Raw genomic sequence first — 25,080 nt, forward strand, 5'->3', positions numbered from 1 at the left:
ATCAGTAGTTTCTCAAAAAGCCATCTCCTGTTTTTCTCAGTTGGGGAAGGGAGGTCCCAGGCAAGGGCCAAGTCCTGGACGAGCTCTTTATCCTTATCTGACAGTATGGATCTCCCTTCAAGCTTCAAGACAGAGGGAAACTAATTAGATAGAAAAATGCATGATGCCAGATATTACAGATGACGACAAATTAAAGGAAAAAAACAAATATCTGCTTAAGTTAGCCATATATTAATGTCACTCAATAAGGATAATGGATACACAATAAAAGGATACTCCATTGTACATAAAATCTGAATGACATACAAGCTTGATTGTTTCTCTGATGTCCAGGTCTGGACAGTCCTCTAGTGTCACAGTTGCAGTCTCAGGACTCCCACCAAGCAGGACATGAACAATAGCAGGGCTGAGTCCCGACAGGCATGGTCCTCCATGAAGGAAGGAGTGACCGACCATTCGCCCCGCCAGCAGGAACATATCACTTTCCACGAGAAAGTGAGAGGCTGAGGGGACTAGATGGCCAGGCTGTCCATCAAAGAGCCATGTACCATTTGAGTTGGCTGTTGAAGACAATAAAAACACAAAATAAAATCAATATAAAAGTAATAGGCTTCCTTCCAAAGTACAAATATATGCAGGTTAATATTGCTCTTAATTGCCATTAGGTATGAATTTGAGACTCAATAGTTGTCAGACAATACACAGTATGTTAGTAATGTCATGGACTGGAAACTGTAGCTCTCATCAATATAGGCATAACACATTAAGTAGAATCCCTTGAACTTTCATGTTAAAGCAAACCAATTAAAATATAGCATACCAAAATTGATGCAAAACCCTGACTTCAGTTTTTCCATGCATGTTGAGAAAAAAAAGTGAGTTACACCCTGTCCAATTGCAGCATCTCCTGTAACACAATTTAAAGTTTGACAAGATAAGGACAAAGGAAATACTTTAATTATTTTTGGACAAGTGTAACTTGTAATTGGAGCTACCTTCAAGTTTGCAATTCAGAGGTCGTCCCCATTCCACACTAGGTTGCTTGTAGAAGGAGATTAGGGCCATGTCCTGTTCAGCGGGGCTTTTCTCTGATGTCCATGCTGAGATGTAAGGGGTTCTCCGTTTCATGAATACGGAGAAAACTGTCAGCACACTGAGATATGGCCTTGGTGGGGTCACTGATAGTTAACCAGCCTAATAAGAGAAAAAAAAAAAAAAAAAAAAAGTGGTTTCTTGATCTATGCTTGACCGTCGAGACAACAAAAATCTTTAACATGTACATTCAAATCACAAGTTAGAGCCATCAAGCCTTATTCAGCATAAATAAAGCATCTTAATAATCACTGACTATATATATGAAGATTAATGGGAGAACCAATCTGGCATTCAATCTGGCAACGTTGAGCTCTGAAGACTGTGCTAAGATTTAAAAGTATCATATTTAACATTGTTGTAATATCAAATGATAAAGTACACAACACCACACCATTACTTGAGTTAAAATACAGATATTCCAGGTCAAAGTAAAAATATTACAGCAAGGTAATCAATTCATGGTTTGCATCAAGAGTAGGCCATGCTTCATAAATGCCAATTTTCCTTCACAAAGACAGTTTACCTTCCTTAACTTTCCTAAACCACTGCTAACCCTGAACAACACCTACCATCTGTAACAGTTGAGCAAGTTCCGGATGGTCCAGGCACTGCTGCTTGCTCTTCCTCAATTACAATGCTTTCATGCATCACCTCTTTTCCTGCCCTATCCACATAGAATCATTTGTATTTAACTGATATTGTATATAAGAATTACTGATAAGAGAAAAACACTGACAAGAGAAAGTAAATAGATACCTTTCCACACATGAAGAAGAGCGTACCTCAATCAAGTCAATGGGAAACATTTCTGTGCAGACAGGACATTCCTGCATATCTGCTGTAAATAGAAGAAATATTGAAAAGTTACAAGCTAGAACAATGTTAATTTAAAGAAAAACAGTTTATGTTGTTTAATACTATACAATATGCTGACAAAAGCTTTAAATGAAGAATTCTTACGTTTTCTGTCTTCAGACTCACTGCTATCTGCATTAGCCAGGTTGTCGTCACTGCCAACATACATGACATCACAAGACTTGATGTGTTCTGTCAGGAGTGGAAGAGGAACTGCAACGCCACACTTCTGACACATGGCTTTGGGCATGCTGCTGAATGCTGCATCAGTTAGTGGTAGGGGATCTGTGCTGAGTTCCTCTTGAATTGGGGCTATGAATAGATTTTACCCCCACGACTTACAGACTTCAACATCATGCCTGTATAGCCAGTAACATCAGGAGCCACAAGAGAGAGTTTTCGGCTACCCCATCCACCTTTAGAAAAGAGAAGAAGAAAATTAGAACTTTCAACAGTTTATTAGATATAGATTAAACTAGAAGTTATGTCAAAGCAACTAGACTTCTAGTCTGACAACAGGCCAGACTGAAGAAGTCAACGATAACAAAACAAGTCAATTTTTTTGTTGACTTTTATAAATAAAATTACAATCAATTAGTTTGCAGTTGCTGACTTGCAGTGAGGCATGACCTAATAAACGTTCACAAATTCCTTAAATTGAAATGGCTTAATAATAAATGTACAGAGATGAGTTTGAAGAAATCTTTTGAAGTTTTATTTAGGTACCAGTGTTGTGCATTGCATAATGTGAAGTTAGCTGCCACATATGTACTGTTTTTTTTATGAGTGAGCAACTGTCAACCTGTGTCACCCTACCTGCAGATTTGTATAGCAGCCACCCACCAGTAACATCCCCCAATTTTGGAAATAAAACTTTGAGGGCATCACATAACTGTAAGCAAAAAATGGATGCAAGTGTAAGCCTCTCCAAAAGAGAGTTAAAGCTCATCATTCCAGCCAGAAATAGCATTTATCACACTGCATGACAAACTAGCAAATCCTTACAATACAGCTAGCCTTAAACAGCTAACTTCTTGTTATTACCTCTTCATGTGTTGTGTTTTCATCTAGATGAGCAGTCCGGCGGCCCAATCCTGCATGCATATGGACTATTTGCTCCTGCTCTTTTGGGGTTTTTTCACACTGCTTCGGCAACAAATAGAAGGCCACATCAAGTGGTTTAAGTCTCTTGGCAGGAACAAGATTTGCTGCAGGAAAGCGCCTCTTCCCTCTGCCCTTGGTAAAAAGACCTGGGAAGGATCTATAGAAAATACAAAAACATGGCACTGTATTGCCTATCCTCACCAGTTTCGTATAAAGTGCAATAGGCAATCTTTTACACCTTCAAATCCCATATATATTTTTTAGTTCATAAAGCAATTTCACATTAGCCTTAAGTTAAACAGGACTTTGTATATTTTGAAGAGTCACAAAACATCAGATTGGACTTTTTCCAGGGTTTACCAACTTAGATTTGAACGTCTGCAATATTGGTAAGAAACATACCATGCAACAAATTATTATAATACTTTCTGTAAAAGTAAAGAGCTGAATTTTACCTGTACAAATCAGCAGCATCTGAAAATGTGCATACATAGGGCTTGCATTTAAATTGACCATAAGTCTTTACCTGGTCATTTCCATTTGAAGTGGTGGTCTCTCTGTCTGTCTCTGTTCTCTGCAGGATTGTATCCAAAAAATATTTATTAATCATCAATACATCTGCAACAGGTAAATCAAGCCATATGCACATGAACTGAAGTTTAATACTAAACCTCATATCTTGATTTGTTGCGCCACCACTGGCTGAGCCCCTCTCAGCCGAACTTATTAGCTGCAATAAGTGCCTGGCTGACTGCACAAGGTCAGCCTGACTATCCTGTCATCACAAATACAGCACAAAAAAAATTAGGATCTACAAGCCAGCGGCACAAAGAGGGTTTAAACAGCGAAACGATAATGATAAGCAATGAGTTTGATGACAGACAGCTACATTATTTGCTGTCCATTTGTGCTATTTTTAAAACTGTTTTGGGTAAAGCAACAGTTAAATGTACTGTCAGTCAAATATTTCTTGTCAGATACTCGCTGCCACAGAACTGTGAGTGACATTACTAGCAGTAACCCATGCAAACATAGCGTTAGCTAATTGCTAACCGTTTTAACGGACGCCACCCCGTAATACGTTCTGTGCAGATATTGCTCAAGAACTTCTGTTAATGTGCAACGAGTCCGGTGATATCTGTTACTGAATTTTTTGAACAAAAATGGTAAATAATGAGTAAATACACTCACCGAAGGGCCGTCGTTTCTGCCTGCTGTCGCCATAGCTGTGTGAGCTTCACCGCTCTCTGTTTTGGGGTCACAGGTCACAGGTCACAGGTGGAGCGTAACGTGATTGGCTGGTTGTTGAACGATTTGATTCAGGGATCGATTGCTTCTGTTTTGTTACCCGGATGTTGACTCTGAATTTTTGACACTGAATCTTTGGAGACACTGAATTTTCGGTACTGAATTTTTTTTGGGACATTGACTTTTTTTTTACACTGAATTGTTTTAGACATTGGAAAAAAATCAGAATCAAATAAAATTCAATGCTTGAAATTTGATGACTTTTAAAATTCATAGTCTGATTTCGATGCAAAAAAAAATTCAGTGCCAGAAATTCAATGCAAAAAAATTCAGTGCTAAAAATTCAAATTCATACTCTGATGGCACAGATTTGCTTCCATAAGAAAAACAGCATCACGTTTCAGTCATCCCTGTTCAGAAGCAAGCCTGTTATTGTGTGTGTGTGTGTGTGTGTGTGTGTGTGTGTGTGTATTTCTCTGACACACATGCACACACAGACGGAGGTAGCAGGAACATATGTGAATCCTCCCCACGTGCAAGCAGGGGCAGGAGCATGTTGTCATGAGTGCTTGGCTGTATGTGTGTGTTTGTGTGTCTCTGTGTGTGCAGTGATTGCTATAACAAAGAACAAGACGAGAAGTGTCACTGCACGTGCACTGCAGTCACTGGGGCCACACAGGAGGGAAAATGGCTGCAGCTTCCTGCAATGTGAACTTCCCAGCACGCGACAGCAGGAAGGCAGGGTTCAAGCCGCCTCGCCGCAGAATCAGAAAGCGCGGACATACAGTCGTTAAACTCAGATCAACCAAGCAAAGGTTAATTCAACAAGTCAGCAAATCATTTCCATGGAACATATTTTCATCTGCAAATCATTTAATGAAATTCCATTTTCACAGATGTTATTCAAATTTGCTTCACTGGTATGAATCATATGAGGATTGTTGCCCAAACATTACATTTTAAAATGATGGAGGATAACAACCTCAACGACACCGGAGGAGACAGATAAACAATTAGCAATAGTTCAGTCATTGATTAGTAACTGCAGCTAGGGGAGGCCTGTGGATTTCTTCTGCAGAGAGAGGGACACAACGTATGCAAAGAGTTTGGAGGGTGGTGGTGTCTTTACTGAGCCTTTTCCAAAACCAAAAACACAAAAGCAAAAGTGTAAGAAAGTGATTAAACAGTTTGTTTAAGCTGCGGCCGTTAGCTGACTAACTAGCTTGCCCAGATCAAAGAGTAAAAAAAGAAAAGTCGTTACAGAACACTTTCACTTCTCGTGCTTAATTTAAAGTAAAGTTATATGTTCATCAGACGCACTCGTTAGTCCTCATCCTACAAATCTTTACTCTCATGATGTCAGAAGTGGAAATTGCTGTGTAGAAATACAAAGTATGACAGCATACAATGGACATATTTATCTGTATGTTACAGAACTAATGAGCACTACAGTGCAATACAAGAACAACGCTCCGCTGACTTTTGCCCTTTAGCTTTAACCTACGTCTTTTAGCACGATATCATGAAGGTGCATATTTATTACCACGTTTAGAGTTTTAGTAGACATATCCTGCCGGTGACAGTCATCATTCAGCCGTCCAAAGTCACTGTCGTCTGCTTTAAATGAGAAGCCTACTTTTGTCTATATGTGATAGAATATTGTTTTTTCTCTTTTAGGTGAGTCATAAGAAAGAAGGATGACACACGCTGATGAATGCTGGCAGGAAATAGAGGCTTTTCTTGGAGCTTGCAGCTTTGGTCTGGGGGAACTGATATTTGAAGAGCAGCAGGTATAGGTAGCCACTTTCACCGCTGATGCCTTGACGATAGAGGTTTCACATCCTCAGATGATTACATATTTTATTAGTCCACTGAATATTAAGCTTGAGTAGCCTATATATTAGCCTGATTCTTCTCTACATGTGTTATTAGGCGCAGTATGTTGTATTAAAAAAAAAAAAAGTTTTCTCGGCCTGACCTCAGACATTGTTCTGAGGCTTTCAGGCGGCATGACTCACATATCCACACCACACATCTTCACAATGGCACCCAATTAGATCCCTCTGAGCAAATAAACTACTGTCACATGTTTTCTTTTTGAGAAAATACACAAAGGAGCTGGGCACTGACATGGTGTGATTACCACATTTACTGCGTAAAGAAGAGGTTCTGAGAGTTAGCACTTTTATCACTACTTTTAGGTGCCAGCGTGGGAAGGGTGTTATTAGTACATTTATCACTGCACATGAGAAGCAGTGTCATTTTATTTTGCTTGTTGCAGACAGAAAACTGCTCCTCAGCAGGGAGCATATGAGGTCTGTTGTAAATATAGTCTGAGTGATCTGTTTTCTGCTGCACAAATGACTCTTAAGATGAGCTCGAACGCAGTGCTCAGCAAAAACATGCAGCTTAATCTCAACTAGAAAGAGACGGATGTAACGTCAAGCCATTATACTGTACTGTGGTAACACTCCCTCCAATATGACATAGCAACTATTGTTTCTCACACAATATCTTGTGCAGTTTGGTTAATGGAGTTGCTTCCCGGTTGTCATGTCTTGTCATGTCAGGTGCTGCGTTACTTTTGGGAGATGAGATGTGAGATGCCTCATATCCTTTCTGTACGCCTCTTACAGAGGCCTCTTCAGCTCCTCCAAATGAAGAACGAGCTGACAATCATCAAGGACGTGAAAGCAGAACAACTTGTGTGGACTCACAGTCTATTTGCATGAGGGGCCCACAGAGGTTCTTTACAGAGCTGTGTAGGCTGGGAAGGTATATGCCAACTGGAAAACCCCAGCTTTAATATGACTGTTTAGGATGTGTGGGATTCAGGCCATGGACCTCTGGCAATCACGACTGCATGCATAACACACACACACACAAACACACACACACACACACACACACACACACACACACACACACACAAACACACACACACTCTGTGCACACAGGAAGATAAAAAAAATAGTGGGCGAAAGAGAGTTGCTATCTAATAGATTTCTGATGATAGGTTATGCAATAGTCATACAATAATCAAATGACCAAGTTCCTGACTCAACATCCTCCCACTATCTCCCTCAGTTGTGTGGAGAGGTAGGACACACACACACACACACACACACACACACAGAAAGAGAGATAGATAGATAGATAGATAGATAGATAGATAGATAGATAGATAGATAGATAGATAGATAGATAGATTTGGGTATCTCACACATGCGCACTACACATCTTCTTGTATTAATAAGCAAGTCATTATGCTATTAAAAATACTTTATTTTGAAAACAATCATCTCAATTCCAAGCAATTACACAGCGAGAATGCCTTATATCTAAATGAATATCGGTGCTTTATTCGTTGTTTTATTCGCTCTGTAACACTTAGTCTCATACTCAATTTGTCTCTCACTGAATCGGACATGTTTCCAGTGCTTTGCCGGGCTTTCTTGCCGTATGTGGCCCAATGACTTGCCGGAGATCCGTGCTGAAGCTCGGCCGACGTGCCAGTGGCTGCAGGGCGCCGCAGGGATCATCGCGCCCCGGGGTCTGGCTCCCCCTCCCCAGCACACGGCCGGTCCGCATCGCCTGGTACGAACGGAGGGAGACTTTGCGGTGCTGAGACGGGCCGGTTTCAGTCGGCAGCCCGCCTCGTTTTGCCAAAGTCTCGAAGACTTTGTCTAGATTTGTGCTTTCCTTTGCAGACGTTTCAAAATAGGCACAGTCGTCCCCGAGGGCTCGGAGCACCTCTGCCTTCGATATTCCTCTCTCAGACTCCAAGAGATCCACCTTGTTGGCGCAGACCACGAGGGGAACCCGCGGCTGTGCGCACTGCTCTGGCACAGAGGATTTGGAGAGCTTGGATTTAGCAGCCAGGATCTCCGCTCGCAGGGCGCAAACCTCCTCGAAAGAGCTCCGGTCATCGAGACTGAATACTAGAAGAAAAATGTCTCCTGCAAAAATAACAAAATGGAAAAGAAGTCGATTATTTTCCTCTAATTGTTGATTTGTTTAAGCACAAGTATACACTCTTCAAGAGAAAGAATTGAGCATTTGCGCGTGCATGCATGGGTACACCCATCTCTTGCATTAATTATTCTTTTCTAAACAAATAAAAAAAACTTTTTTTTTAGGACAGAGATAATGACTGAGCCAATACGCACCAGTGAGGATGGACAGCCGCCGCTTGGCTGGGAAATCCCTTTCCCCGGACGCGTCCAGGATATCAATTTGGTAGGTCTCTCCGCGGATGCGAAACAGTTTCCTGAGGAAATCCTCGGAGGTGGGATTGTACTCCTCCACAAATCCGTCCCGAAGGTATCTTCTCAGGATGGAGGTCTTGCCGACCCGTGGCGCACCAAGGACCACGATGCGCTTGCAGTTCTGCGGCTTGGAGTAAAGGGGGTCTTGTCGGTGCTGGCCAATGTGGCGCTGCCGGGTTTGACCGTGGAGAACCAGAGCTGCCAGCTGATCCAGAGGGGATCTTTTGCAGGAATGGCTGCAGCTGGCGGTGGACAGTTGCCTTACGGCCCCTGAGCGCGTCTTCTTCTCCTGTTTCCACTGAGACGTGACCACTTTAAGCAACCCCAAACCCGCTTTGAGTCCCGATGAATTCAGGTGCTGCGACGCGTTTTTGTAAGCCAGTAATACTTTGGAGGACCCGGCGCACTGCCCGTCCATATTACCGTGAAACTGTGGACCGTCTATGGTGGAGCAGCTGAGCTGGTGGGGAACAGGGGTGGGGGTGAGCTTTGCGCCAGTGGAGATGCTTTCCATTTCCATGGTTGTAAGATGGTCTCGGCTCGTGGTTCCGCGCAACAAAGTGGGCAGAATGAGTGATCTGACGTTTTATAGGCCTGGCAGAGCTCGTGTTTGGCTGATGTCAGCTGTCTTTATATAGGCTGTCCTCAACCCCGTGGTTCACCAGCGTCATGCTGACTGTCAAAGGCAATAGTTGTGCTCTTCAGGGGAACACTGAGGAAGAATATGCTGGCTGTAGCTTACAGCGGACCACATTTCGGTCTATTTAGTCATCCATGTTTCTGAAGCTCCTTGACAAGTGTGCGCCCAATTCTATAGACCACCATCAGATAATCATTAGCCTATTATAAACCTAGCAGGCCTGTAGGCCACATTTAGTGAGCTTGTTGTACATTTGCTTTTTATTCCCAATATTTGTACACTTTGTGATATTTGTATAGCATAGAAAGACAGAAAGAAAGAATATGTCTGCTTGATTTTGTTCTTTCTCATGAACAGGACAAATGATCAAATACCTAAAAACTGGGGACAACAATTACTAGACTATTGTTTTCAGGTGATTATACACCAATGAAAATACGGCTATGAATATTATGTTACATTTCTGCCACTAGATCCCCCCAAAATCCGACACACTGGACCTTTAAAAATCCTGAATCTACGACTGTACAAATATGTGTCATTTCAGAAGTTAATGCTTCACAGGAAATGTCTTTATTGAAAAGTCCATCTCATGGACTTTTCCATCTTCAGTGTGCATTGAATGTGCATTGGAGGCTTCGAGTTTCCACACCACACTCGTTTATGTTGGATATTGAACCAGGACTGGCTTCCAAACTATTCAGAGTATCACAAATCATGCTTGTAGGCTCGTCGCTTTAAAACTGGATTTTCAGTGAGCACAGAGAAACCTTCCCCTTTAAGATTAATGTAGAAACAGCCTCCTGGTGTCAAACTCTGCACATACATCATTCTGCACAGTGAAGCTCAAACGTTCAACAGGAGGAACAAGAAGAAAAAAACATAATATTGAGTGGAGGAGTCTCTTGAGACTATATATAATTATAGACTATATATAATTATAATTTAAATTATATAATTATAATTTGCTCTTTTGCTTTGGTCCTGCTCCCTTTATTTTCTTTTCTTTCATAAAGGAGGCCATAAGCTCATATTTTTTTACGTTTTTTTTTTATTTATACTATTTCTTTTTGTCTAATTGTTGTTCCCTCCCCTGTTCCAAGTTTTACTGGGAGGATATTTTACAGCTTAACAAGAAAGAAAGAAAGAAAAAAGAAAGACAGACAGAAAGAAAGAAAGAAAGAAAGAAAGAAAGAGTTAGACATTTGTTTCCTGTTGCTCCGTGGTTTTGAAGCGTCCGTTGCCATGGTGACAGTTGGACAGCTGAAGCAGCTAGCTTGGTTAGCACGGCTAACTGTCCCTACGTTAGTTGTCCGTGTCTTTTGCTTTTACGCCAGTTGGACTAAATGAGCCGCCGTGTCTCACCGAAGGAGTTACGACCTCTGAGTCACCCAGGTGAGCTGCCACACGGTGGGCCTCCGGTTCACCTCGCTCAGGCTGTCTCTCCTCTCTGTTTGTAGCCACATTGTCCAGCAGCGTCGCGCACGACAGATACTAGCCTGCTCCACCTCTGCGTGTATGAAACCTTACCTCTTTTTGCACAGTGGTGGACGAAGAACTCACATCTTTGGCTTTAGTAAAAGCATTAATATTATAGTGTAAAAACAAGTAGGCGACAAGTCCTGCATCTAATAATGTACTCAAGTAAAGGCACAAAGGCATTAGCGTCAAAATACAGTGTCCAGAGTAAAAGTAGTTGTTATGCAGAGCGGCTCATTTCAGATGGGCCTAAAGCCCATAATGATGCCTTGTGTGTACATCACTTTAATGCTGCAGTTGATAAAAGATGTGCTGTTTTACCACTTCCCAAACTAGTTCGTGAATTTTCCCTCAGAGATAAATAGTCTTTCCTGATCTTAACCTGCAATAATAGCCTACATCAGAATATGTTTGTTGATTATAATTTGTTTGAATAATCTGAATGTGCCGAGTAACTAGCAAAGTTATTTAATAAATGTAGTGTAAGTAGAGTAAAAAGTGCTTAGTTTTTTGTTTGAAATGCAGTCGTATAAAATTATTATTGTATTATGGTATTTGAGTAAAGTAATTAGTTGCATTCCATCGTTGTTTTAATATATGTATGTGGATCTGAAGCCTTTAATGGGAGGAAGTAATACACAAAATCTTAGTCAGGAAATAGGTCAGTATCATTGGCTTTTAAAAGATTTGTTTGCAAAAGCTTTCTGTACACAGGTAATGCACTGCAACAGTTCCTCAAAGGCCAAGGGCATCTCCTGCCTCCAGCAAAGCAAAGCACTTATCTGAAAAACTGAGCTGAGTCTGTAAAGAGAAATGTGGAGGAAGCAAAGCAAAAATACTTACTAGAGCCAAGGACTCATAATTGATGTCGTGGCCATGGAAACTATAAATCAGGCACAGTTGGATAAAGAGAAATTAACAGAATTGCATAACCATGTCAGCGTTCAGGGGTAATCTCTTTGTCTGTCTGAGTGTGCATGTCTGTGAACACTGATGTACTTTCCACACAATGAAGTACAACCTCTCACATTTTTTAAAATGTTAAATCAGGGCATCAATAATAAATAACATGCATCATTATTATCTGTGTGCATAGAGATTACAGAAACAGAGAGTATATTAGTTTGACCTATTATGCAAACACACAAACTGTTTCATTTCCTTCCATTCCTCCAGAGCACAACAGGCTAAAATCGTTAGAGGAGTTGTGCATCTTGGATGATGACCAGTCCAAGACCTCCGCTTTTAAAGGCAGTGATGTCCAGGCTCTGGCCATCCACCCACGGAACATCAATAAAGTAAACCCACTTTATCTATCCGTATTAACATTTAGTTGGAAAATTGCTCACCCAAATGAAATACAAATCATATGTGTGTTTCACCAAGATACTCTCATTCAAAGCAGTTGCATGTGTTAACTGAGTTTTTGATTATGACTGTAGCTTCATATACCAAGGCCACCCAAGGGCCGTCAGAAACCGGTGTTTATGGCTTGTGCGCCTAAGACGCAACCAGCTGATGAAGTTAGAAATGCTGTGCGAGGGGCAGTGGCTCATCCAGTGAACCTGGACCCTGACTCTCAATCTCTGGACTACACAGGTTAGTTGTATTCCTTTTCCCATCATGGATAACACCATACCATACACTAGCATACATATTGAAAAATAAGTGATGTTATCCTGTCATAATATGCATTCTTATGGCTAAAATTGCTGCCTTTTTCTCTCCATAATTTTCTTTTTTTAGGGTTGGAAGGGCTTTCGTTTGACGACCAAGGGATGGTTCTTCCTCATAGCATCCTTGGTACTTTAGAGGATTTCAGAAGTTGTCTCGAGGTCAGAGGGGAGACTGAGGTACATGTAGAACCAATATGAAAAGGGAATCATTTTTTTACATAGAGTATTTAAAACCTAGCAATCAAAAGCAGCTCAATTCTTTGCTTGTTACCTCTGGTTCCTTCTATCCTCCCTTCACCGTCCAGTTGGTGAAGCGAATACCAAAAGCCCTGAGAGATCCTCTACTTGAGGCCCCCGGGAGGCATCACTCTGCGGTTGTGGAGAATGGAAGTGGGCGGCCCTCAGCCTGCAGAAACATCCAGAGTAATGCCCTGCAGCACTGGCGTACACATATGAGGCAGCGCAGACGGCAACAGCGCTCCTTATCTGGTGAGCTGATTAGAATCAGAAAGAGATCAAGAGAGCATTATTACAGCTTTAACCTGTATACAACTGCAGGGGTGTGAGCGAAGCCACAGTAAACTCACTTACCTGCATATATATTAAAATTAATAATAGACCAGAACAACAACAGACATACTTAAACCTGAATCTGATGGTTATAGATTAACAAACCTCATCCATGCATAATGTCAAATGAGGTTCCTCATTTTAATCAAATTAAAGAGCAAGACTTTTGCTGATTTAAAAAAACTATTTGATATTTTAAGTATGAATGTCTCTCTCTCATCTGTGGCTCTTTTCAACTCTTTCAAGACTCGCTCGACAGGCCAGTCGAAAGCTTGCTGATGAACCAAGCTAACCGTTTCAGAGAAACTCAGGAGCTGAGGGAATCTCTAAGCCGAGTCATGCCCCTCATCCACTCTGGATATGTATGACGCACATTTTCTCTTGTCAGAGATGTTCTAAAATAACTACAATCTCTAAAACTCTGCTATCATTTTCTCTGCAGTGTCTTCAGTCATGTGTGTCTTTACTTTGCTATCTTAGGGTTACCGTGTGGGTAGTGAGTTTTGGAGTCTCCCCCAGCATTATGGAGATGAAATGAGTGGCATCACAGCAACTCTGACTCAGACAGAGCAGGGCAGACAGGAACCTGTCGCACATGTAGCTCAACCGAGCAGCATACGCCAGGAATCAGGTACACACAGACACCTGCATTTGCTTCCTCTGTGGAGACATGTTTAATAACCAGACTGGCATCAATCTAAAAACATCTTAGAATAAGTTCACCAAAGAAGATGAGTTGTAAAGAGGTAATAACTGGTCAAAACAATAAAGGCCAACGAAGAGCCTCTTTTTGGGGGACTACTCTAAACTATCGGAAATTTTTCATCCCATAGGAATAATTTGTGCTGAAACTCTGCGTCCAGCCTCTCGGACTTGGGACCAGAGTGCATACCTGCAGCACCAGTGCCAGGAGCTCGGAGAGATCCTACTGGACATGGACATCAAAAAGCCGGTAACACAAGCATACAAACGATAACACTGAAAGCTGCTTTCACTCAGTAGCACAGATTAATGCAACTGGTCCTATTGTACATTCACAATAGGCCCTTGCTCCTGGTGATTTGCTTTCTTAAACTCGAGTTGTGAAATATAAGAAACAGTAACATTTTAACCTACGATTTTTTCCTAAACCTAACCAAGTAGTTTTGGTGCCTAAACCTAAGCAAACTGCAACTATTTCACAATGTTAAAAATGTGAGGACCAAGGTCCAGGATGTATACTATGATGATATGTGTCAGTTTGGGAGTCAGTGGCAATTAACCCATTCAGTCGTTTAGGTATGAAGGTGTGTTGGCGTGCCCGTATTTATAAGTACAGCTTATATTTATTACATTTGATGTATTATTTATTTTATGAAGAACAACAGGTTTTAAGGATAGCAAGTTATATAGCTATAGAGTTATACCCTGGTGACCTTTCCCATAAAGCTGGCAAATTATGAATCAAAGAGAACCAACTGCACCCCACCTTTTGTTGTCAGACCACAATCCAAGTGCAATATTTTTCACATTACACCTTTTTCTGTTCTCCCTAACAACAATAAGCACATCATTTCATATGCACAGCACAGATCTAGGTTGGTGTTGACACAAACAACTTAATTATTCATTATTGGACCAGTTGTTGTCCAGCCACACATTCAGCTGAAGCTGCTCACACGCTCAGGACACTCTGTCTCTCACTGCAAGCTGCTCATGATCAGTATCTTCACAAACAGATTGTCAACACCCAGTCTTGGGCATACTGTTCTTGGTTTTCTGTACAGCGAACAAACTACAGCACATGGGCAAGGCAGACAAGAAAATGTGCATGCACGCCCACACAAATACACATATGCATGCAGGGACACGGACATAAACACACACACACACGCACAAAACTGTTAGGTACTGTTGTGCAAATATGTGGTGATATATATTTTTTTACCTGTAACACATGCAGATGCATTATGAGATTAATGATTGTCTGCTTTGCTAACACAGTTCTGAAATCTGGAGTGAGTCCATTCATAGAGTAGCTGTTCAGATCTGTGGTGTAATCCATCCAAAAAAAAAGGGACTGAACATGCCGTGCTGCTCTCTATGCATTCTGGCAGGAGGTTCTGGGGTAAACACTTCAACAAATTTGCATTTCTTTGCACAGCCAGTTCCCTTTTAATCCTATTAACACCGTAAGTAACAGGTGCAAATTACGGGAAGTTTTTTTTTTGGTCACATTTGTTATCCTTCTCTCCCTGTTTCACCCTCTCTTGCTCTCTCTGTCACACACATGCACACACATCTGTGACATAAGAGGAAATGGTAGCAGTGTGTTCTGTCTTGCTGGTGTCTGATGCTGAGGTGATTTGGGGCCTGAAGTACCCTCTGACTAACACACAGACAGAGACAGATCGTCCTGTCAGCAGCTGACTTGTCCGTGTCTGTGTGACATCTGTGCAAAGGGAGAGAGATGATGATGAGGGAGAGGTTATTAAGAAGGAAAGAAAGAGACAGGAAGGTAAGTTGTAAGAGTGAAAGGAGAGAAAGTGGTGAAAGGAAATTAAGCCTCTAGTGTTGCGAAGAAGTTTAAACTACAGGGGGCATTGTTTGTGTCACTCTGCCCTTCATGTAATATAGTGACGGAGCTCTGTCCTCACTGCTAAACTGATTTTTGGTATTGCTTTTCAGTGACGGAAACCAGGATGTTGGACACGCACAGCTGACCTCTTCCTTCAAAACCACCACTCTTTGTCACTTTGCTTGCAGGACATCGATGGACTGGAGGTGATTGGCTCAGGCAAGCCGTCCACTTTTGTCACGGTGTGTCGTAGTCCCTTATTGGAGAAGGAAGAAGAGGAGGAGGAGCATGCAGAGATCAAGAAGGAGAATCTGTGAGAAAAAAAACCTCTTTGCTCTGCTTTACTGATTTATTAGCCATTGCTATACTTCCCAACTAAACTTTTTCTAGACTGAATAAGTCAAAATCGGGCCAATAATGCTGGAGAAATAATGTTCAACGTTTGTCCATCTGAGGGCAGCTTCCTGAAGTTTGAAAATTTCCGGTTAGACAAGAAACTGAATGCATCATGGCATTGAAGGTCTAGAACGTCTCATTTGGGAATGTGTTTGGTTTTCAGCTTCTGGGCTCTGTTGTTTCCAAGATCCAACCCCTGAATTTTGACACAACTAAAGACTAACCAACTTAATCCTGAACTGTCTAACTCACGGACTTAATGGTGCTGCTGTCTCGTTGTCTTCTGAAGAGATCCACTGGCACAGTATGATGATGTCCGGTCAGATGCTCTGCTCATTCCTGCCTTGAGGTTCTGTGGTCGGCTTGCTAGCTGGACTGGAAACTCTACCACTAACCAGGTACAGAACAGCCTTTACACAGTTTGGCGAGTATACCTTTTCAATCCATGTAAATTCTCAAATATTATGACTTAAGTCAGACAAAACCAGGCTATATTAGAAACATGCTTTTATTTCTTATTTCCGGTTCTCCTAGTTAAGGTGAACTCAACACTTCCTCCATGTTTACCTGTTTTCTTGATAAATTCAGTATAATGTCCATTTCCACAAAACTAATTCTATCAGTGCTTTGCCTGTTACCCTGAACAGTGTTGAGCCATGAGTGAAACTCAACACTTTCTTCAGAATGTTCTAATTGAATGTCCCTGTAGCTGTCCCATTATAGCTAGGCTTTTAATGTGAAAAACATCAGGAAGTATTTTGTTGACTATGTCTAACATCGATTAGGAGTACAGCAAAGAAGAAACAACTGGCATCACTTAGAGTATAAACCTCCTCAACGTTTTTCTTCGACTGTTATTTATTTGTGCTGGCTATTAATTGAAACTCTGATAATATTTGAATACCGGCTATCTTATGAGAATTCAGAGTCTGTGTCTTACAGGTGACCTTTGTCCTGATCTGTGTTTATACTATAGCAAACATACTGCACAAGCATCTATAAACAGACAGCTAGGGAACGTGTTATTTGCTTTGCTTAGATTTGTGTCACATTTTTCGCTCTCCAACACTCATTGATCAGGGAGAAGTAGGAATCAGTGCCACAATAATCTTTGAGGCCCTGACTGGAGAAAGAGCCTCATCCCACCTGGAGCTGCATAATGAGGGCAGCACAGCCATCTTCTACAGCTGGCAGCAGCTGCTCATGCCACAAAGCTTTCCTCAGTTGCGATCACAAACAAAGCGTCCGGTCTTCTACTTCAACTCCTCCTCTGGTAAAAACAATCAGACACCTGCCGCCACCTCTCTTACATCATATACTGTTTGTCCCTGTGACAGCCCATTATACTGAATCATTCAACCAGTTCTCGCCCCCCCCCCGACTCTGCTTTCCATTCTGGGTCTACTCCCATCCAAGGTGTGATCCTTCCAGGTGAAACCCAGCGGATGGAGTTCATATTTAAGTCAAAGGAGCCAGGAATCAAAACTGAACTGTGGCAGCTCAACACCCATCCCATGCTGCTGCAAGGAGCCTCCATGCAAGTCACATTGAGGGGAGTGGCTCTGTACCAGGACAAAAACGCAGACCAGAGGCTTTTCATTGAGGTGGTGTACAATTAAACTGTGTCTCTGGTGATTTTCATAAACAGAAACCTACATGTGTTTTTCTCTGTGTTTCTGTTTTGTGTGTTTACAAGCAGAAGAAGCTGGAAAAGATAGTGACGGTGAAACTGTGTCGGTCAATTGCATATGAGGTGCTGCAGGGGGTCCACACTCCAGAGAGACCCAGCTCTCCTGCAGAACTCTACATCACTGAAGAGCAAGAGTTTTTAAGCAAAAACCCTAAGGTAAATGTGGGAGCAAGTTTCTAGCACATTTCTTTGTGGTCAATGAAGTTGTGGTTGTATTTTGTACAAATCCTCCTCACAGTTTATACAAAATATAAATGTAATCAGTGTTGCCTACAGAGAATGATCCTGGAAAATTTTTAATTTGTACTTTGAGACACATTGCTTATCATACATCGGGTGGACAAATTTCATTTACCGCTGATGTGTCAGATATTTTTCTTTGTTCATGTGGAGTTCAAGCTGAATCTTAGTCACACCACCTCATTCACTGTGAGATGACCAGTTAATAGACCCATCCATCATGCTGTTCTTTTTCACATTTCACTGACTGTAGGCACGGGTCAACCCATTGTTTCTGCCACTTCGCAACCAAGTCGCATCTGTCATTACCAAATATTACGATGATTACAGCTCTCTTGGCTGTTTTATCACCACAAAGGGTGGCACACATATTTCTTCTCTTTCCGTGAGGAGTGATCATGATGACATGAATCACAGTTATTAGAGGAGGATAACTCTCAGTAGCGATTATCATCCTGTAGCGTGACAGTAATTTCTGGTTCACGAGTCTTGTGGTCACGTGTTTAAACGTTTATTACTGCTCCATTTTAGTTGCACTACAGTGATCAGGCAGTGGAGGACCTGAAGAAACTGTGGCAAGAGGTGAATCCAAGACACTCCTGGGACCTCTCTGTTGATACACTCAGACAGGTAGAAACATTATGGAGTGTTATTGTACATAATAAGATGTAGCGGTAGATGTAGCAGTAAATTTAGCAGTTGATCCATTTTGCAGTTCAAGGGCCCCTTTGAACGCACTGTGTTCCCTTATATAATTTTTATAGCATGATGATGCATCAGAGACATAACATATTCATCCATTCATCTGTTGCTCTGCTTAAGATCGTGCTGTCTCTGCCAGAGCCAGAGTCAGCTCAGGAAAAGAGCCTGGCCCAGCTCAACTCTCTGCTTCTGCAGCTTTCTGAACCCTCTGAAATGAAACACCATCTAACAGCAGCAGCCATAGGGTGAGGCATAAACACACAGCATCTCTATCCTAGCATCTTAACTCTGTCATACACACGCCCACGCTCCACACCTGCACACGCACTGTAGTAAACCTACAGGTTATGGCGGTGTGTGTTGCCCCCTGCAGGCAGCAGCTGTGGAGGAAGTTGCTGGACATGATGGTTACTGAGGCCGTGTGGCTCAGAAACCTGCTGGGCCTTCCAGAGAGAGACACATGGTTCGATAAAAAGGAGGGATCCCTCATCTGTGATGCTGGTAAGACTCAAAGACTTTCACTCAGACACTGGAAGATGTTGGATTCATGCTGCTTACTGCTGTGTTATTACGTCACAGATACAGCTGACAACAGAGATGAGATGGGTGAGAAAAAGGGAGGAGCAGCTGCGAAAGAGGAGAGGAGTGGTGCAAGGTCCACATCCAAAGATGTCAACAAAGGAGAGTCCAAGTCAGCAACAACTGAAAAATCAGTGGAGGTGAGGGGCAGTCAGGTAGATGTGTTTGTGTAGGCTGACTCTCCTTCAGTTCGGACACGGGACATTAAAATGTTTTGCCACTTAGTGGCAGCACATTCACAAGTATTTTAATTATCACAATGAATGAAGTATCATGTTTTGTAAGGCACTTCACTTCAGCTTGCTTCAGCTGATCCAACCATGAGTCAGCATTGTCACTTCACACAAGCTGTCATTTCATCATTCATTCTTCTGCCATTCAACAAGGCAACTGTTGTTTTTTTGTCACTACTGGCTGCTTCCACACAACCAGACACCTACTGCCTGGCTCTCAATAATACATATACCTACAATATTATGTCCTATAGGCTTCTTCTCTGAAATTATGTGATGTTATGGTGTGTGTGTGTATGTGTGTGTGTGTGTGTGTGTGTGCTGGGTTCTGTTCATAACAACATGTTCTTGACTACATTTTCGTTTAATTTATAGGAGGAGTGCCTCTGCCACAGAATACAACTGTGTTACCAATGTTTTTAGTGTTATGACTAATTCATGTGACTAATTCGTGCACATTTGTGAGAACATTTGTGTGTTCTTTTGTGTGTGTGGGTACATAATATGCTAAGCATCTGATGTGTTGCATTAAACCAGACATTCCGCATTCAGTCTTCCCACTGACTGTAGGAAATTAATGCTCTCCATCCAGTGTTTGTTCCCCAGAGAAATCATTATAGTAGCTTAGCAAAAGAATACGGTAGTGGCCATTCATGCTTTTACAGTGCGACTGGTCGGGTGAGATAACAAGCGAAAAAATGTCCCTTTGCACCCATTCATTTCAATGCAGATGATTGTTTTTCCTGCACCCATCTTTATTATACCCAGCCACTTTGCATCGTCGTATTCACAAATCTGAATTTCAGTATCGGCTTATCAAACGTTAATGAGGACGCTGACTGTTTCATCAAATAGAGACGATGCTGTGTCCCGCTGCCTCAGTTGGTCGACACATAAACCTCCTGCTTGTGGCCCATGACCTGTTACCCCTCTCTCCTATTGGTCCATGTCTCCACTGTTGGTCACTGAAAAAAAGACTTAATACTGAATGTAGAAATAGACCAGAGACACAGTTTTGTCATTGTGACTGTGTATTTTGCTGAGTGATTTTCTCCTTTGTGTGATGGTTGAGTCATAGGTAAGGTACAGCCGTATTACTCACAGGGTACCATGGTAACGGAGCACTGCGTGAAAATGTGCACCTGCTCTCCAACTGTGTGCCCAGGGTGTGAATTAATAACACTTGGACCAGGCCCAGCCATCTGTGATACACACACAGCTATACATTAACTCAAACAGCACAGGACATATTAAACACCATGAAGTATGTGGGAGGCTGTTTTTCATGATGTGGGACGCAGACAACCACTTATCAGCCAACTCAGCGTAGAAACTCGACCTTCCTGCCTGCTCGGTGAAAACTCAACTGCCATCCATCAGCAGTTGACACTAATATCTTTCTCCCATCTAACTGTGTGTGTTCATCCTGCGTGCAGGACGGCAGAAAGAAGGGGAAAAGAAGGGACGAAGCGGGGAAACGCACTAGGGAGAAGCGAGGGAAGGAATCAGCCTCACTGACTGACACCTATCCGGAGAGTGTCAGTCAACAACCTCCTGATGACCAAAATGTAGAGCTGGAGGTGATGAACACGAGGCTCCTGCATAAAAAGGCAAGTCATTTAATTATCTTTCCATACATGCTTTATTTTTTTATATTAAAAGGGACACCACCAATTTTACACACCAAGGTCAGTTTACTCGTCATGAGGAGCACCAGTCAACCTGTGAAGACAGTGGTAACATATCTGCTTCGTTTTTGAGAAAATAACATTGATAATGTAATCAGATGTTAACCCAGCTTGGGCTTGATACTTAGAAAGTTTAGCAGAAAACCAGCCCAACAAACTGGAGGTGTGAAGTGAAGGTGATATTTTGGGGGTGGATACATTATAGGATCCTGTGTCTTTGGAGGTTGATCCATGGCAGGGATAAAAATAATCAGGATATCTCAGATTCCGCTGCTAGAATTTTGTCGCTAAATCACTCGATTATAAGTTCTTCCACAGTTCTATGTAGATTCTCTGTGTGCATCATCTATACATTTATCTATTGGGCAGGTTTATGCTCTGATGGAGGACCTGGTGGACAGCCTGTGTGACCTGATGGACGATCTTAATGAGGGAGATGACCAGGACACACACATTTTTAACACATGTGAGGCAGGCACAGGAGCCCACTGAATATATGTGCTGCTAAGTGTAATAAAATGTGTCACATAGACAGGTGTCAGTGTTTCTGTACTATATTTTGTTGCAAATCAATAAACCTTTTGTTCACAAAAGGCACAGTGGATGTAGAATAACAGTCATTCTGTCTCATTTACTCTTTCACACTCATCATTGGGCCATGGTAGTGGGTTAATCAGTAATGGCAGAAGTATTCAGATCCTTTACTGAAGTAAAAGTACTAATACCACAATGTGAAAATACTCCACTGCAAGTAAAAGTACTTCCTGTGCAGTAAACTTGTCCCTGTCAGTGTTTTATTATTATATCTGATGTTTTTGGATTAATATTAATCCATTTGTATTTTACTGCTGTAGATTTTTAAGGTTTAGCTCATTTTAACTACTTAATGTACTTGTTGGGTAGTTTAATCTACAGCTATGCATCATATCCAATAAGATGATCATGTGTTTGAACCACGTATCTCTAGAAAAACTGCCCTGTTTCCAATTTTGTGACAATTTTGCAGCTAATCTAAGTCTTTTATGCACCTTCAGAAGTCAGAGGATTTCCCCAACCCATAAAAGACCATTTAATCCTTCAGTTTATCAGAAAAAAAAATCTTATTCATAATCACCAGACTTGGAGATACATGGCTTTCACCGGACAGGAAGGGTATGAAAAATTGTGATCTGTAATGTAACTAGTAACTAAAGCTGTCGGGTAAAAAAAACGTCAAATATTTCCCTTCGTGATGTCGTGGAGTAGAAGTATGCCGCTGCATTAAACGGAAATACTCAAAGTATAAGTGCCTCGAATCTGTACTTGGGCAGAGTACTTCAGTAAATGTACTTGGTTACATCCCACCGCTGACTCTGCACACTGCGCGCCCGCCCCTGCCTCTCCTTCACGCTGCCCCCGGTGTGTGCCGCGCTGTGCGTGCGTGGCCTGCCGGCGCCGTGTGCGCGTGTGGATGGGGGCTGCCTGAGTGAGAGAGGGAGCGAGCGAGCTGCCGTGTGCCGTGGCTTATCCTTGTCCTATGCGGATTTCACCGCTGACTGCCAGCCCGAGCGGCTCGCGTCACCCAGGGTAGGCCGACATTTAGACGCTGACGTCCCCATTCAGCGGTTCCTACAGCACGCACCGCTCGCCTCCTCTCTCTCTCTCACGTTTTCCGGATATAGGTGCGGGATAATTGTGGTTGCCCTGCATAGCCGATCCCGGCGGAGGGGGGATATTATCGGGGACTTGGAGGGGTGGTAGCAGGGAGGCGAGGATGCTGAGCGGACAAGGCGGGAGATGAGCAATGGGTAAGGTAAGCTGCATGTTGCTGAAACGACCGCGAGGGTTAGCGCCTTGCTGTGTCCGGCCGATAATTATCGGTATAAGAGGGTGTATGCATGCAATCTGCAGTGTAAGGAGCTATGTTGTCGACCTGCATGTCAGTCCAGTGGTAGCTGGCCTTTTACAGGAATCCGTGCTGCACATGGCAGCCCGCACAGGGAATCCACCGCAAGAGTGTGTGTACGTGTATGTGTGTGTATGTGTGTGTGCGTGAATGTGAGAGGGAGGTTGGGTAATACAGACCCACCATGGGCGCCCTCCTCCTCCTCTCCATCGCCACCTGAAAACTACAGTACACCTGCTTCCACAGCACGCATGCGCATCCATAAACGTGGACGACGGGGTGACGTAAGCTCTCTGTGTTGGAGCGATTTGACGCATGAGACCGAAGCTCGTGAGCTCGTGAACTTAACCGCCCTGTGGGGTATCATGATAGAGGTTCAGTGTGCAAAGTGAAAGTCCGAGCCAGCAGCATGTTGCATCGTGTTACTCATGTGACGAACAGACGGACTCTCTCTGGAGTTGAGCATCACGACTCTGAGTCGGTGATTTCAGGTGAATGAATGACTGTGGCTCAGAGGGAATTGAAGTTATTACACTCAGATGAGTCATTGAGTGTAGAGCTTGTAGCTGTGAGTCAGAAAATGTGCCCATGTCCCAGTAAAAGCACCACGGCCGAGGATCCGCTGGATTATTCACAGAGCAGCTCCACAGTTTGTCCCTGGATGGCTTCATCACCAGGATCTGACTGTGTGTGTGTGTGTGTGTGTGTGTGTGTGCTGCATGAGACTTCATCAAATACACACATTAAAACTGAGCTGCACAATATGGCAGAAGCAGCTTGTTAATTATGTATGTTTAAGTATGTTTCAGGATGGATTTTACTCTTGAGCTTCTGGTCACATGTAAAATTCATTACACATTCACTGTTGCACTCACACAATCTATCATAATATCTGTACTTTTAAGTAAGTATCTTATTGCCCTGTCAGATAATCTCATTAAAATGAATTGAGTGTTGCTTCTGATGGGATGTGGTCTGGACTGGTTGGTTTCCTAATAGGACAGATGGAAGACGATGATGGTATTGATAGTACAAGTCAAATAGCAATGATGGAAAGTAACCAACTACATTTACTCAAGTAGCCTATTATACCTAACTGTAACTTTGAGGCACTTGTACTTATAGTTTATGCTAAACTCCACTACATTTGAGGGAAAAATGCACTTTAAATTAGAGTGACTAATTTTTTCAGATAAAGTTTTACATTAAGACCATCATCAGGAAATAAGATGCATTGTTATAGATTAAACTACAGTATATGATGTGGTTAAAATTAGCTCCACCTCACCAAATTGTGAGTGTTAGCAGTGTGGGGGCCAGCAGCACATATTTGGTCCAGAGCTCACAATAATGCAGAACTTTGTTTGTTTCAAGAGTGGATAGATTTTGAATTTCTGAAAATACTCTCACAGACTTTCAGATGACTCCATCACCAATAATTCCTTCCACTTGTCCCCTCAGTTTTTTTTAGAGTTGTCATGCACAAAGAGAAAGATCATAATGCTCCCACAATAGAAATGATCTGTTGTGGTGTGATAAAAAGAGCAATAGTTTCAAACACCTGACAGTAGACAGCGCCAGCCTTTAAAAACGTGTGTGTGTGTGCGGTGTGTGTGTGTCTATGTCCCAACACAAAGCTGAAGATGATTATGCAGAAAGGTGATACCGGTTGCAGTTGCTGAGCTTCACTTTCTTCTTTATGCCCTTCATTGTCTCTGTCCCTCTGCGTGTCTCTCTCAGACTCGTCCTCCTCTCAGAGTTTCCTCTCTGTGTCCCTGCTGTGGGCGTCTCAGTTCCTCTGTGCGTCTGCTGATGTTTGCTTTTCGGCAGGGTGAGGCATCCGTGACTTGTTTCATTGCGGCAGCCGTGTGAACTGGACAGTGACGTTAAAATCAAACCAATTTAAAAACAACAGGCAAGAGTCTTTAAGAAGTCATTGTTAAATGCAGTTATTGTTGTTAGTGGTGATCCCAGCAGTAGCAGTCTGTTCATAATTTTCTTATATTCAGAGCCAAAGGCATGAATGGATTACTGAACGGGCTTGCCAAGCACAAACTCAAGGGCCCAATATGTCAGGGGCCCCATAAGCTCTTCAATATAAGTGCTGTTATTAACTTTTTCCTTGGGAAGACAAACAAAAAAATGAATTTCAAGTGCACAAGCACTTTTTAAATT

The 25,080-nt window shown here is 42.3% G+C and overlaps 2 protein-coding genes across 2 annotated transcripts; one reads left to right on the forward strand and one right to left on the reverse strand.

The window, feature by feature from the left end:
* Positions 1 to 7,716: 7,716 nt before the first annotated feature.
* si:dkey-27j5.5 (dexamethasone-induced Ras-related protein 1) lies at positions 7,717 to 9,090 on the reverse strand. Its single transcript, XM_041934004.1, has 2 exons — positions 8,472 to 9,090; positions 7,717 to 8,261 (listed from the first exon to the last, which is right to left on the reverse strand). Exons 1-2 carry the CDS (start codon positions 9,088 to 9,090, stop codon positions 7,717 to 7,719), a joined length of 1,164 nt encoding a protein of 387 aa, XP_041789938.1.
* Positions 9,091 to 10,556: 1,466 nt separating this feature from the next.
* LOC121604624 (mycbp associated protein) lies at positions 10,557 to 21,512 on the forward strand. Its single transcript, XM_041934188.1, has 19 exons — positions 10,557 to 10,605; positions 11,866 to 11,987; positions 12,132 to 12,288; positions 12,436 to 12,542; positions 12,671 to 12,854; positions 13,182 to 13,297; positions 13,416 to 13,566; positions 13,769 to 13,887; positions 15,681 to 15,805; positions 16,178 to 16,286; positions 16,969 to 17,161; positions 17,305 to 17,495; positions 17,591 to 17,734; positions 18,350 to 18,448; positions 18,641 to 18,765; positions 18,894 to 19,021; positions 19,100 to 19,239; positions 20,769 to 20,942; positions 21,390 to 21,512. Exons 1-19 carry the CDS (start codon positions 10,557 to 10,559, stop codon positions 21,510 to 21,512), a joined length of 2,556 nt encoding a protein of 851 aa, XP_041790122.1.
* The last annotated feature ends 3,568 nt before the right edge of the window (positions 21,513 to 25,080 follow it).

The sequence above is a fragment of the Chelmon rostratus genome, chromosome 3 (assembly GCF_017976325.1).
Source record: "Chelmon rostratus isolate fCheRos1 chromosome 3, fCheRos1.pri, whole genome shotgun sequence".
NCBI classification, from domain to species: domain Eukaryota; kingdom Metazoa; phylum Chordata; class Actinopteri; order Chaetodontiformes; family Chaetodontidae; genus Chelmon; species Chelmon rostratus.